The sequence below is a fragment of the Cicer arietinum genome, chromosome 3, assembly GCF_000331145.2.
Source record: "Cicer arietinum cultivar CDC Frontier isolate Library 1 chromosome 3, Cicar.CDCFrontier_v2.0, whole genome shotgun sequence".
Lineage (NCBI taxonomy): Eukaryota > Viridiplantae > Streptophyta > Magnoliopsida > Fabales > Fabaceae > Cicer > Cicer arietinum.
The window spans coordinates 74,599,499-74,614,754 of record NC_021162.2 but is presented as its reverse complement, the minus strand read 5'-3'; the positions used below and the strand labels follow the sequence as shown (position 1 = coordinate 74,614,754).

The window sequence follows — 15,256 nt, the reverse complement described above, 5'->3', positions numbered from 1 at the left end:
GAAGTGTAGGTGAGAAGGGGACCATGCATACGAGACCCAATGAACCGGCCACTGGGACACTAAACTTTCCACAGTTCCACAATTAACATGTGGCCTCATTACTTTACCTTTTTGGAGGGGAATGGGAAATATAAAAAACAACCACGTATCTAACATTACATATTCGGTCCAATCCCATATAGAGGCTGAGTGGGGTCACTTTTATTGTTAACTACAAATTGCAAATTCATACTTAGATGCTTAATTTGTTGCCTAGGATCCACTACCTTAACCACACACGTATAAGCATTGTCTTGTTGTTATTGTTTTTGTTGATGTTGTTTTAGTTTTAATAGAATTACCGCCAAATTTGTCTTTTTCTTACCTAATATAAAACCCACCCTAATAATAGAAGGAAAAGGAAGGTAGTAAAGCACAAGGAATTTTGACATTGGTGGTATTGCACGAGGAAAATAACAGTAACCGTATCTAGTAACTACTAGTACTAGTAGGTTAGGAAATTTTAAAAACAGGTTTTCCTCATATATATGTGCTATCCAGCCAAAAAGCAAAACTGAATTCATGACACAACACGTGACTAAATAGAAATATGAGTAATAGTAAATAAACAATAATTTGAGTATAAAAATTATATTTCAAATTAACAAATGTTAATTAACTTTAATTTACAATTAATTTTAATAGAAATCATGCTACTATTTTAAAATTATTTTAATAGTCTAAAATTACTTTTAAATATCTCTATTTTATTTAAACCAAACACAATAAATCAAACATATTTTTTTAGTAGAAGCTGATACAGAGCCGTTGGCTTTATTTTTTGTTTTTTGTCACCTAAGGAAAGGAGTTGGACTTGAATTTGTGATTTGAAGCAAAGGATAGTGTTCAGGAAATTTATTTAAGGAAAGAATAGTAACCTTTTATCGTCTTGATTTGGCTTTTGTAAAACTGACAAATAGTGATAGAGTTACTTTTTCAGATTAGTGCCAAATCCGTGGGCGGATATAGATTTACTAGCTGCCCCACTATCTACTTCCATAGATTATTTTATTTCATATATCCTTTTTAACAATTGAAACGGGATATTTATTCTACCGATTAGTGTTGAAAATAACGGGACATTAATATTGTTTATATACTTTTGAGGGTCCTAAGGGATGTCATAAGGGTCCTAAGGTATCTAATTTTGCTTACTTAAAGTGATCCTCACACTGTGTGCCATAGCTGTCAAGTTGTTTCCACTTGGACAATTAGGTTAAGTACTATATTATTTTTTTAGTATAGAAAGAAATTTTTAATGTGTGTATTTTTTCTTCTATTTTTTTTGACACATTTTTTATCTTCTACTGAATCAATAATTAATGGACTCAACTCCATAAAATTATGAGTTTTTTTCCTTCTTCTTTTTTAAAATTTGAATTATAAAATTATTCAATTAAAATTTAATCTCAAATATGAGAATTCAATTAATGAGTTTTAATATATGATGAGAGTAAATATTGAAATTGTAGAAGAAAAATATTATAGAAAGAAAGATAAATTTTTGTTAAATGTGAATTGTTCTCTATATAGGTAAAATATTTATAAAGTGACTTAATGGAATATTCTAAAACTCTTTCCGACAATTCACCAGACTATATAGCAAAGTACAAATAAAATAAATAAAACACCCGATGGTAATTTGTTGTAACATAACATTCCAGACCCTCGTTTAGAATTTGGAAATAAAAAAAAATATTATTATTTAGTAATATGTTAATTAATAAATTAACATCAAGTGTTCTTAATACTGTTTTAGTTTTTTTCTTTTGTAAAATACTATTCAGTCTATTCTAGTTATATGCCTTTTTTGGTTCATGCAATCATAATGCATGAAACTTTGAAATAGATTCCACGTAATAATTTTAAAAAAATTGTGGTTGTATTCTACTTTCTTATAACATTTAAAATAAAATAAAAATAAATTTTTAAATAAAAAATTAGTTTAAATAGTTTGTTAGAAAAATATCATTTTAATTATTTTGTTTGTTTACTACAACTAATTTTGAATAATGAATTTTTTAAAAAATTAATAAAATATAAAATTATATTAATTTTTTTTCATGAAATTATTTTTAAGATATATATTTTTGTAAAAATATAATTTTTACCATATTAAAAATTCAAATAATAAATATTAAAGTTATTTTTTTAATATATAATAAATAAATTTCAAAATAAGTTCTATTATTTTTAAATAAATTAAATAAACTAATTTAAATATTAAATATAGTTGTACTTACATGTCTAATTGACTTATGTACTATATAATATTTTTTATAAAATAAGATTGATTTATGATGTTATATAATTTTTTAAAATTCCATGTCAAATCTAAAATGTATACTTAATCTAATTGATATATTAGATTATTAGTTAGTTTATTTTTAACATTGAATATATTTTTAAATAAACTAATACACTATACAGTTCTTTTTGTAAATGTCAAACTCAAACTTTTAAAAAAAATATGACATGAAAATCACAACCAAACTTAGATTTTGAATTTACATCAATTTTAAAGTTTATAAAATATAACACGATTTAACCTATTTTCTTTCTTATTTTATGCAAAGAGATGAGTATCAGGCAACCTAGGTTATCCTAAGCTCTCCATCATGCATCTTTTTTTTTTTCTTACCAATTTAGAAATATATGTAGCCTAATATAGAAGTTGCAAAGAGAATTTTCTATTGTCTTCGCAATCATCAATCAAAATGATTAAAACTCAATAAAATATATTTTGTAGTGATTTGAAATCATTTATTCCATTCTCCAATGATGAATCGGTTTCGTAGACATTAATTTTTTATATTCCTTTTACCAACAATTTTTTGTATATTTTATAAGTTGATATTTGTTGATTAATAAGAAGATAATGGTAAATAAAAGCTTTGGGCGGTGTTGGTCCCACTCAGAAGCCATTTCAACGACGTGTAGGAGATATTTAGCAAAACTTTAAGCTATTCATGACATACACTTGCAACTTCTTCTCATCCTTTATATATATTTTATAAATTATTTATATATGTCGACTTATAGGAGGTTTATCACACTCCTAAATAAAAGGAGGTTATAAACATACAAATTCAAATAAATAATAGACCAAACTGAAAACATTAATTTTGCCTCAATTATTGTGAATTGTAAATATTTATTAATTCAACTGGCTAGTTCGATTTTTATATTTATTTTTACTTAATTGGTTGGTTATTCAAATTAATTGATTTTGTAATACTACCAACCAAGACGAACTTCTTTAATTTCTAATTAAAATTAATTTCTGTCAAACATTAATAAATATAATAATGGATGTTTGCTAGTATTTATTTAATTAGCTGCAATTATAGCTTTAATAATTGCCAGTAAACGTCCTTCATTTTCCTGTGAATATTTATTTAAGCGTTTGAATCATTATACACAATAATACCCGAATCTGCAGAATGGGATGACAATATGCCAATAATATAAGCGTTATATAAACGGTCAAATTTTGCCAAAATAAATAAATAGTTATAAATATAAATGGTCAAATTTGTACTGAAAAATAAGAATGATTCCTATTTTTCGGGTGGCCATATATAAGAACCATATTTAGAACGATCAGTTCAGAACTTTTTTTATGGATCGACTTTTTAATATTAAAATTGTATTTGTAAAAATACAGTAATGTTAATATTATAAAAAATACGATGATAAATTTATATTAAAATTTAACATTACAAAATAGTGATCGATTAGATTTAAAATATATAAAATATAAAAACAAATTAAATTAAAGTAATAAGTGTTATAAAAGATTAAAAACAAAAAAATAACATAGAAATGCAATATATCATAATAAATAAATAAAACGTTAAATGAGTTTTAGTTTTTATAATAATTTTCTCAATTTCTTAGTCTAAATTACTTTTCATTTTTATTTTTAATTCTTCCTTTTAAGCTAATTTATATTATTTTTTGAATTTTTGAATGATCTTCTATTATTAATATTTAGGATATTATAAACATTTTTTATACAAAAGTTTAAATTTCTTTAACAAAGATAAATTAAATATGAATTTTTAAATATAAAAATTTATATTAGGAGATTTCTATCATATTCTAAACATATATAAACAAATCATTTTAAGATTTAAAAAGTATACATGAATTCGCTTAGACAAAAAATTAAAATAATTTTATTTAAGAACTAAAAACAAATGTTAAAATTTATAAGAATCAAAATTTTATTTAACCCAAAAAAAATAAATTAAAATCTATATATACAATTTGTACAATTTTGAAAACCAAATCTAAATTCGAACAATTTTTACAAAATAAAAATCACAAATAAAAATTGAGAAAAATATTTTTTAATATTCAATTTCATACATTTTTAATTTCTTAATTATTTTTAATTTAGTTTTAGATGAGTTTATATATTAATTTAATTTGTCTCTTTTTTGAAAAAAAAAAGGATAAAAAAAGCCACGTAACCTTTTTTGAGCCAAGAAACGTGAGTAGGAACAAGGTGAAGTTGAAGAAGATGAGATAGAGATCGTTTTATAGAAGAAGATATTCATATTATTATATCTTTGTTTCATAGTTACATACATACGCAAATACCCATAAATACAAAATTACATGCATTTAGCTGGTACACTATTATTGTTTGGTTGTAATTATTATTGTTTCCAAAATCCAAATAAAGAAATTTTATGACTTTGTTTCCTTCTCCGTAGGCCATAGATAAATAGGAAAGTGAAGAAATCAAACAAAACAAGAGTCTTCATATAATGGATTTTTATCATCCTTTGATTTCTCGAATCCTCAGCTTATTTTCTCCACTCTTCCACCCACCACAACAATTCTTCTTCCTTCAGATTCACCTTCTCTAGCCTTTCTCAACAACAACTCCAAGGTCTTCTTTATTCATTCATTATTTTCTTCTTTTTTAAATTTTAAAATAACCAAATTGGATTTTCCATTTTTTTATTTTTGGAGCTTATAACAAACTTGTTTTTTTTTTCCTTTAGATGTTTGTGTCCTGTTTTTGATTAATTTAGAAGGAATTTGTTTTCTCTTCTTTCATCATTATGTTACTTTGTGTTTAATTGAAGTCAATTATGCAACTTCTTTTTTAAGGGCAAGATCCCAAAAACATTTTTTTTTCTTCTTCAAGATGTTCAAAGGACTAATAAGTTTCTCTTTTACATGAAATCATTTTTTAATGTTCATGTTCTAATTCGGTTACCAATACATAATTTTAGTTTGAGTAGTCAAATCCTTTTATTCATGATTTTTTTATATAATTAAAAATGCAATGAAAGAAAAATCAAGTTCTCTTTTTCCATTTTCTCATTATGATTTTTCTTGAAGAAGAATCTTATATGGACCACCCTTTTGATTTTTTTGATCAAGCTAATGTGTGGACATTAATTAATGGGATCTAATATATAGTATTAAGAAAGCTTAAACTGTAGATTTATTTATTTTTTGTCAATTTGATTTAAACAAGTGTCTTATTGCATACAGTAATTCAGTAATGACCACACTAAGCTACTGTTTTCACCAGCCTTTTTAATTTCTATATTCATATCCACTTTTGATCCATATGCACATAATATTAATTTTTAATATTCATTCCTCTGCATAGTAAATTCCTTGAATTCAGCACATGAATGAATATTCTCCTATGTTCTTATTAACTTTTTTTTTTCCAGTTAACAATTTAATTTTATGATTTCTCATTATTAAATTAAAAGATTCTAAGTCTTGTGAGTCAGAAATTGTCTTCATGTTCAGTCACGCCATCCTCAACTTGCTTAATTATCCCGTTATTTTTATTTCATATGAAAGACACGAATAAATAAAAAAATATTCATATATTTTCTTACCTGCTCCTCTTTAATTTCTTCTATATATATTTCAATATGCACAGATTCCATACTATATAGTATAACACATATTATAAGAGGAAAAGTATATCAAAAAAGTTGAGGAGTTGCATGATGGGGCATTTATCATCTATGTTCAATGGATTGGCAAGGTCATTTTCACTAAAGAAAGGAAGAAGAAATTCTGTGAGATGTGAAAGGAGAGAAGCTGTTGAAGCAATGGCTAAAGAAGCTAAGAAAAATGATTTGATGCTGTGTAGTTCAGGAACTGTCAATGTTGATGGTTCAAACAACTTTGCCTCAGTTTTCTCCAAAAGAGGTCAGAAAGGTGTCAACCAAGATTGTTGCATTGTGTGGGAGGTAATTTTGTTAACAAATCACAAACTATTATTTATTATTTATAAGTGTGACTTCAAAACTAATTTTATTAAAGTCAGATGTTTTTAATGTTTGAAAAATTAAAATTGATTAATAGTATAAAAAATATTTATATTAACGAAGTATATGAATTAAATTTTTCAATTTAGTTGGTAAGGTTTCAATTCAAATTACACTGTCGATGTAAGGACGTTGTTAATGGATAATATATAAATACTTCTTTTACTTTTTGGACATTGAGACTTTTTCTTACCACAAGGAATTTCTAGGATCCAAGTCACCTAAACTTTTTATTTATTTATCAAAACATAAAATCCTTGCTTGTAATAATTAAAGAGTGGTTAACCATCTGCATCATTGATTGTGATCCTATTGATGATAAAATATAGGAATTTGGATGTCAAGAGGATATGATATTCTGTGGAATATTTGATGGACATGGACCATGGGGTCATTTTGTGGCCAAAAGGGTAAGAGAGTCAATGCCAAGGTCATTGCTATGCAATTGGCAAGAGACACTTGCTTCACAATCTTCACTTGATGATGATAAGGATATTGATCATGTAAAGGCAGTAGCTACTGACAACAAGCAACACAGATTCAATATATGGAAACACTCTTACTTGAAGACTTGTGCTTCCATTGATCAAGAACTTGAACATAACCGGAAGATTGACACATTTTACAGTGGAACTACTGCACTCTCAATTGTTAGACAGGTAAATTGAGATAAACAAGTTGTGAACATTATAATGTGCAAATTATGGTGTGGTTTCACTTTGATCATTAATCATAAATCACTCAATATACTAGTTAGCATGGCTTTAAATAACAAGATGTTAGTGTTGATTTAAAACTTTGCTACATAATTTGTAATAGTGATCTTATTCTGTAAAAACATGCAGGGTGAATTAATTATGATAGCAAATGTTGGTGACTCACGAGCAGTATTAGCAACAACATCAGATAATGGAAGTTTAATTGCAGTTCAACTAACAGTAGATTTCAAACCAAATTTACCTCGTTAGTAGTTACATTTCCATCATTCTGTTAAATATATAATTAGAAGAAACATATATCTTAGCTTCTAAGTATAGTATAATAGCATATTTGCAGAAGAGGCAGAGAGAATAATGGAATGTCAGGGGCGTGTGTTCTGTTTAGAAGATGAACCTGGTGTGCACAGACTGTGGTTGCCAGATGGAGAGTCTCCAGGACTTGCTATGTCAAGAGCTTTTGGTGATTATTGTATTAAAGAATATGGTCTTATTTCAGTTCCTGAGGTAACTTATAGGAATATAACCACTCAAGATCACTTTCTTGTGCTTGCTACTGATGGGGTAAGGACTCTTGTCCTATAAAATATTATCATTCAAATACATAGTAATGTCTAAATAATTTAACTTAGGATTAAATATGTTTAGTTTTGATAAAATTCTTTTTTTTATATTTAAGTTTAGTTATTATGAAAATCTTATCTATTTTTAATCTCAGTCTTTCAAAAATAAAACTTGAATGCAACTTCAATCTCTGTATTTTAATTGAAATATGATTTTAGTTTCCTTATTTTTATTGAGATTTTAGTTTTCTAATTTTACAAATTTTAAAATTGTTGTTAGAAAAATGGAGTTAGATTAAGTATTAAGTAGTTGTGGTTGGTTTTGTGATGCAGGTTTGGGATGTGATATCGAATGAAGAAGCAGTAGAAATTGTATCTTCAACAGAAGACAAAGCAAAATCAGCAAAACGTTTGGTGGAATGTGCAGTGCATGCATGGAAACGCAAGAGAAGGGGTATTGCCATTGATGACATTTCAGCTATTTGTCTCTTTCTTCACTCTCCACTTTCCACTCACCATATTAGCCCCATTCACATTGTTAAATAGATTCTTTTATTATCTTATCAAATGGGCCAATGAAGCTCTATTCATGAGTTGGGTCCATGTAATCTCGGCCCAGTTACGGTTTAATCATAAAAGCAATCGCAATTTCTTCTTATTTTTTATTTTATTTCATCGCACAATTTATCATATTTTTACTCAAACGAAAGCGAGAGGAATTTTACATTTTAATAAATAAAAATTGAAAGGAAAAGAAAAAAATAAATTTAATTAGCTCTCTTGCTCGATCGAAGGAAGAAAAAAACCCTCCTTTTAATTAGTAAATTTAGCTCATCGGAGAAATAAATAAAATTAAATATGGAGATCCATAAATGTTAATCTTTCCGTATAATAGATTAAAAACCAACCCAATTTATTCAATCAGTCCGATTGTCTTAAATTTGCCTCATATTATTTGCCCATATTTTGCCAAAAAAAAAGTGAAATGGTAATTGTGATTTTCTTACCTAAATCAATCTTCTTCCTTTGGAGCCATAATTAGTTATAATAACAAATAAACCACAACGTTTGGAGATATTTTTTTTGTTGTTGAAAAAAAATACATACTATATTAGATTAGGCCCAAATGAAGGGCAAGAGGTACAATAATCTCATGAGTAAGTGCATCTGTCCAAGCCATACACTGGTCAGCTGATGAGCCACTCCATTTTTACATATGTTTGCAATATGTTTTGATCTTTTTAAAATAAATATATGTGTTTTTATAATAGTCTTTAATTTGTATTAAAATTACAAAAATAAATTTAAATGTGTCATTTATTAGTCATTTTGATGTTTAAATTTATCTTTAATTAATTAATTTCATCCTCATTTTCTGTCGATTACTTTAATTTATAAAATTAATAAAAAAATAAATATTTGAGAAAATATTTATAATTTTTGATAAATTAAGAGAGAATAACGTAACATGCATCAATTGAAAGAGATATATAGTGTCCGGTTCCTCAAATTTTATGTATTTGTCACATGTTGATATGTTGTTGTTTAATCTAATCCACCTCAAAGAGAATGGGTGAAATCACATCATTTTTTCCATGAATAAGCCGCTTCACCAATAAGGTATTTTACCTTGTTGAGACCCAAATTTTGTATCCATGCTAATAAAGTAGTTAATTTTCAATGTAAAAACTTTTAATACAATAAATTATAATTAATGATGTAGATGCATTTATAATCTTTATATAAAAAGTTAAATATTATTAATGATTTAATGGTTGTGATTGATCGATAATATAAAAATTATTTACATCAATTATTAACTGTGCGTATAAATTAAATTCAAATTAAAATAAAAATATGTAAAAAAAATTCTTCAACCAAAAAATTACACCGCAGAACTGGTTTATTGAGGATAATAATCAAGTTAAACAATTTCAAAATTTCAAAATAAAATTACAACAAATCAAGTGCAAAATTAAAATAACAATATGTAATTTTATTTTCTCAACAAAAAAGTACACAGCAGGACTGGTTTATTGAGGAAAATAATCAGGTTAAACAATTTTAATTTTTCAGTGTATTTCAATTTGTCAAAATTAGACATTTGTATTTAATATGTAAATCTCAAAATCTAAGTCTTTACATTTTTATAATCCATAAAATAAAAAATTACTGCATAACTTGTTGATTAGTATAACAAAACAAAAACAAAATCTTTCACAAAAATAAAAATTTATTTTAACAATATAGGTTTTACATATTTATACAAAACAAATAACAAATAACAAATGTTAGTAAATTCAACATTATAAACCATATTTTTGACCCACATTATCAACCTATTAGTCTAATATTATCTTAAAAAATGGATACATACAAACAAGTTATTCCCTCACAGTAATTAATATTAAATCTATAAGGCTGAGACTTACAAGAATACCTTGCTTGTGAGTTTACTAAATGGGACTCCCTCTTAGAACGAAAAATTTAGGAGGTTTATATCATACACTTCCACACTTTAATCTTCTATTTTTATTTCACTTAAAATTATATTTTTACTCTTTTTTATTATTTATAAAATCCTAAAAAAAAATTAACACTCATTTTTTTACACCTTCTTTCGAAACTTTACACAAATTACTCCATTATTCGAAAGTTTACAAAATATTGAAATATAACAAGTAAATAGTTTTTCTTAATTTCGAAGCAATTATTTTTGAAAATTTCGAACCTTTAGAACAACATTAAAGTTTTGAAATAGGTTTTTCCCAGATTTTTAAAAGTTTCCATCAATACGAAACTTTAGAAATGTTAATTTTCAGTTTTTTTCAAAACATTCGAAACATTAAAATGTTCGAAACAGTAAACCTTCGAAACTTTCAAAATTAAAAAATAGATAGTTTATATAAATGAAAAAAATATATAAATGGAAAATTTATATCAGGAATTAAAAACGTTCAGGTCCAGGCCAAACCATTAGTAAATTATTAATTTCAAAAGTTTCTAACAATTCTAAAGTTTCGAAATTTCTGCAAAGGTTTCATTTCGAAAATTTCGAAATTCTGGAAAGTTGAAAAAATCTAAAAATTTTAATTTAAAAAATTTATAAATATTCAAAAGTTTGAAAATCTTATTTCAAAATTTTTAAAATGTTTGAAGGTTTCAAAAAATAATTATTGAAAAATAAAATTTCCAATTCAAAAGTTTCATGTATAATTGTCTGAATATTTTTTATTTTTAATATTAATCATCATAATATTTTAAAAAATTATAAATATGAGGATATAAATTTAAATGTGGGGTGCTGCAAAAATTACAAATATGGGGATAAAGATAAATGTGGGGTGCAAAAATTACAAATATGGGGATAAAGATAAATGTGGGGTACAAATTTTTTCCTCAAATACGTTCTACAATTGGTTCAAATACATCGACCAGAAAGAGATTGGTCAGACAAGAACAGATAACTAAAGAGTGAACACAAAGTAACAAAAAATGGAAACAAAACGACAAAGTGGATGTGGTCCCCAGAATGAATGCTACAAGCGCGTGCCTTCACATCCTCGGAGATATCAAAACCCCAAATTCTCGCGAGAAGACGGGGTATAAATAGTTGATCAATTAAAAACCTTAAAAAGTCGAGTTGATAAATTAAACTATTATTAAGTCAAAAAAATTAATTAAATTATAATCATTTTCAACAGGAAAGCGACGGTAGAGAAAAGATTGGGCTCGAGTGGACGTGTGTTGCGAATATTCACTAGATTTTAATTACTAGTTTCGAATCCGCAAAACTCCCCGCAGGGTTTCCTTATCACTTAAAAACGATAACTTATAACGATAACTACATTGACTTATCTAATAAGTTATTGTACTTATCTCTGATAGGTCAGTAGAAAATGAAAGACCCCTTCTTCTGTACAAATGCATCGAAGATAGCGAGCGAGCGAGACGGAGTCTCTTTTTTTATTTTTCTCTCTCCTCTTTCTTATCCGCAGTCTTTAAAACCCTAAATTTCTCGAACTCAGAGCTTGTGTAGTAATCTCTCAAATTTCGAAGTTGCGGAATCTCTAACTTCAGATTTTGAGTGTAAATTGCATGCTTCAACCCTAATTTCTCTCTTGCTTGCTGGAGTTGAATTCTTCCACTGTTTTCTTTTGGCTCGAAGTTCTCGATTAGTTGAAGATCGGTGCTTGAAGATCTAGATTATTTTTGCCTTTTAGATTTGAGGAACCGCCATGACTTCTTTAAGCAGAGAATTGGTGTTTCTCATACTTCAATTTCTTGAAGAGGAAAAGTTCAAAGAATCGGTGCACAAGTAATTACCCCTTGGCCTCTTTTTTGTCGCTTTTTAATCGTTGTTGCCGTGCAAATTTTACTCATTTTGAACAAAAAATGTTTTTTTATTAAAATTATCACCATTTGTTATTTATAAATTAATTATTATTGTTCTGGATTGTGAACTGTATTGGAAATTGGCTTAATAATAGAGAAAGGAGGGGAAATATTTTTTTCTTCAGATTTTTGTGTTAAAGGTGATTTCTTTGTATATGGATAAATGAGTGGCATAGCCTAGGCATATGATGTATGGCAGTGGATTATTTAATTGACTATGTGTATAATGTGAAAATTATAATCTAAACAGTACAAATAGATATGCATTTTCTGCGCATCAGTCTATTGATTATTGATTTCAGTATCTAGATTCCACCATCCCGCCAGATTGGCAGGTGTATATCAAACATATTTTGTCTTCCTTCCTTGGCTGTTGTCAATTTGGTGTATGTTATGTTTAGTAACATGGCGTGTTTCTAGAATCACTGCAAGCCACTGTGCTTTTGAAAAAAATAAAATAAGTGCTTTTGAATATCAAAGCTGTTTAAATTGTTAAAATTTTAATTATAACAAGCCATTTCCTTGTGTCCAAAAAGGCTGAGATTCTCGAATCAATCATTTAGGAATTGGAATGTAGATTATTATAAAATTTAACAGAAAACTATCTCTTTCTATGCTGAATGTTTCCCATTTGGTACTTCACCATTACTGCTTATTTCTTACCTTATAATGCTTGTTTGCCATGTAGGCTTGAGAAAGAATCTGGGTTTTTCTTCAATATGAAATACTTTGAAGAAAAAGTACAGGCCGGTGAATGGGAAGAAGTGGAGAAGTATTTATCAGGGTTTACCAAAGTTGATGATAATAGATACTCCATGAAAATATTCTTTGAAATCAGGAAGCAGAAATATCTGGAAGCCCTTGATAGGTATATTAATTATTTTAATCTTTTTGGATTTTTCTAGTTGTATCTGTGTGTGTTTGTCAAAGTACTTAACAAGTTGTTTTGTCTTTGATGTTTTCAAATTTTAGGCAAGATAAGGCAAAAGCTGTTGAGATATTAGTGGGTGATTTAAAAGTATTCTCCACCTTCAACGAGGAATTATACAAAGAAATAACCCAGCTGTTAACTCTTACTAATTTCAGGTAATAGTATCTTGAATATACAGTCCAATGCAATTCAAAATTGTTTGTACGTAGTACCTTATCTTGTCTGTTACATTCGTGAGAAAAATGAAGTCAGGCTAGTTTGATTCAAACATCAATATTCTTGAATATTCATTCAAGACTCATGCAAGATTGTGAAGTACTAAGTTTATCAAGTTGTGTTCGATGCCTTTCATGACCAGTACCAGATTTATTAAATATATAGTACAATGCAATTCAATATCTTTTGTACGTAGTACCTTATCTTGTCTGTTACATTGACGAGAAAAACGAAGTCAGGCTAGTCTGATTCAAACATCAATATTCTTTGAGTATTCATTCAAGACTCGTGAAAGATTGTGAAGTACTAAATTTATGAAGTTGGGTTCGATGCCTTTCATGACCAGTTGACCTACCAGATTTATTAAGCTGCAATACTGAAAAGTTTTTCCATTTCGTTTCATATGTCAGGGAGAATGAGCAGCTGTCCAAGTATGGTGACACCAAAACTGCTCGAGGGATTATGTTGTTAGAGCTAAAAAAGCTCATAGAGGCAAATCCTTTGTTCCGTGATAAGCTTGTCTTCCCTACTCTGAAGTCGTCAAGGTTGCGGACATTAATCAATCAAAGGTATAGATGCCATAGTAGTAGATAAATATGCAGGTTAAAGTTTTCAACCTACTCTGCCCTATCCACACAGTTCATTTGAACTTACTGTGTTTTCTAATTAACTAATTCATAGTTAATTGGGTTCTTTTATGATAGAAAATGAACTAAGTTTGTGTTGCTTTTGCCTTCTCTCGTACATACAAATCTTATATGTCTGACTTTTGCATTTGGTTTTAACTCCTTACATAAAATCAATTATTTATTAAGTTACTTGATTAATGATAAGAATTTGGAAGTTCGGCCTCATTTTTCATTATATTTCCTTTTCTACTATTAATCCATCTCCGTGATTTGTTAATACAGTTTGAACTGGCAACACCAGCTTTGCAAAAACCCAAGGCCAAACCCAGATATTAAAACTTTATTCATTGATCACTCATGTACACCTTCCAATGGTCCTCTAGCACCTACACCTGTCAATCTTCCAGTTGCTGCTGTTGCAAAGCCTGCTGCTTATACTTCACTTGGAGTGGGAGTTCATGGTGTATGATACCTTGCATTTCAAAAAATTGGTTCCTTACACGCATAAATCTAATTTATCATGTTGATTAATGAATATTTGTTGTCGTTTATTTTCTATAGCCCTTTCCACCTGCTGCAGCAGCAACTGGTAATGCTAATGCCAATGCTAATGCTTTGGCTGGTTGGATGGCCAATGCCTCGGTTTCATCATCTGTCCAAGCAGCTGTTGTCACAGCATCAACCATACCTGTCCCACAGAATCAAGGTTAAAAATTTGGTTCTCTCATTGCCCTTTTTCCTTAAAAAATGTGATTACTTTAATTTTGCCAATAATTTTGTGTCATTACTTAACACTTTGCATTGATTGGTATTGACTGAAATGATATAAATGACAAAGTTATTTAAGTGATTACATAAATGTGTATATGCTAACCAACTTGCTTTCTCTTTAAATAATTCTAAGCTAGTATATATCTTTTGAAATGATCAAAATGTACTTTTAACTGAATTTATTTTCTAGTCATTCTACTGAAAGCAGTACTTCTGTCACGAAGAGGATTAATGAAGACAATTTCGCAACTAACCAGAGAAGAACTTTATCAACTTTCATCATATCAATTTTCCAATAACTTGCATCATAAGATGTAACTATAATTCATTTCTCTCATTGCCCTTTTTCCTTAAAAAATGTGATTACTTTAATTTTGCCAATAACTTGCATCATAAGTCCAATTAAATTTCATTCTACACATCCTGACTTTTCACTTGTTTAGTTATATTTGAACAAGATAATCGTAACTAGTGTCCTAGCAGTCGAAATTGCACATACTAGGCTATGTGAGCAGGATAAAATGTTTTGATGTTTTGCTTAGTATTTTAAATATTCAATAATCTCAATGTAAGAGGGTGTCATGATTCGTGCTCCTGCCGTTTGTTTAACAGTGTCTATCTTGAAGCGTCCAAGAACACCTTCAACAACTCCTGGCATGGTTGATTATCAGAATGCCGA

General features: G+C 27.9%; 2 protein-coding genes across 2 annotated transcripts in view; both read left to right on the top strand.

Moving 5' to 3' along the window:
• The first annotated feature begins 4,625 nt into the window (after positions 1-4,625).
• LOC101489503 (probable protein phosphatase 2C 34) lies at positions 4,626-8,293 on the top strand. Its single transcript, XM_004494510.3, has 6 exons — positions 4,626-4,942; positions 5,963-6,278; positions 6,686-7,015; positions 7,202-7,319; positions 7,413-7,636; positions 7,969-8,293. The coding sequence occupies exons 2-6, from the start codon at positions 6,030-6,032 to the stop codon at positions 8,179-8,181; spliced, it is 1,134 nt and encodes a 377-aa protein (XP_004494567.1). The 5' UTR covers positions 4,626-4,942; positions 5,963-6,029; the 3' UTR covers positions 8,182-8,293.
• A 3,253-nt stretch (positions 8,294-11,546) lies between these two features.
• The window catches only part of LOC101489173 (topless-related protein 3), a 9,890-nt gene continuing 6,180 nt past the window's right edge, over positions 11,547-15,256 (top strand). Inside the window, exons 1-7 of the mRNA XM_073366064.1 lie at positions 11,547-11,953; positions 12,719-12,898; positions 13,003-13,116; positions 13,588-13,746; positions 14,089-14,269; positions 14,368-14,512; positions 15,190-15,251. Of these exons, the coding sequence (XP_073222165.1) occupies positions 11,874-11,953; positions 12,719-12,898; positions 13,003-13,116; positions 13,588-13,746; positions 14,089-14,269; positions 14,368-14,512; positions 15,190-15,251 (921 nt within the window). The 5' untranslated portion in view covers positions 11,547-11,873. The remainder of the gene's footprint in view (positions 11,954-12,718; positions 12,899-13,002; positions 13,117-13,587; positions 13,747-14,088; positions 14,270-14,367; positions 14,513-15,189; positions 15,252-15,256) is intronic.

What these genes read in the sequence shown, in the direction of transcription:
- LOC101489503 (XM_004494510.3), top strand. Translation starts at nt 6,030, where the DNA reads ATGATGGGGCATTTATCATCTATGTTCAATGGATTGGCAAGGTCATTT. An exon ending in CACTCTCAATTGTTAGACAG is followed by an intron (nt 7,016 to 7,201) that starts GTAAATTGAGAT and finishes AAAAACATGCAG; the next exon opens with GGTGAATTAATTATGATAGC. An exon ending in TTTCAAACCAAATTTACCTC is followed by an intron (nt 7,320 to 7,412) that starts GTTAGTAGTTAC and finishes GCATATTTGCAG; the next exon opens with AAGAGGCAGAGAGAATAATG.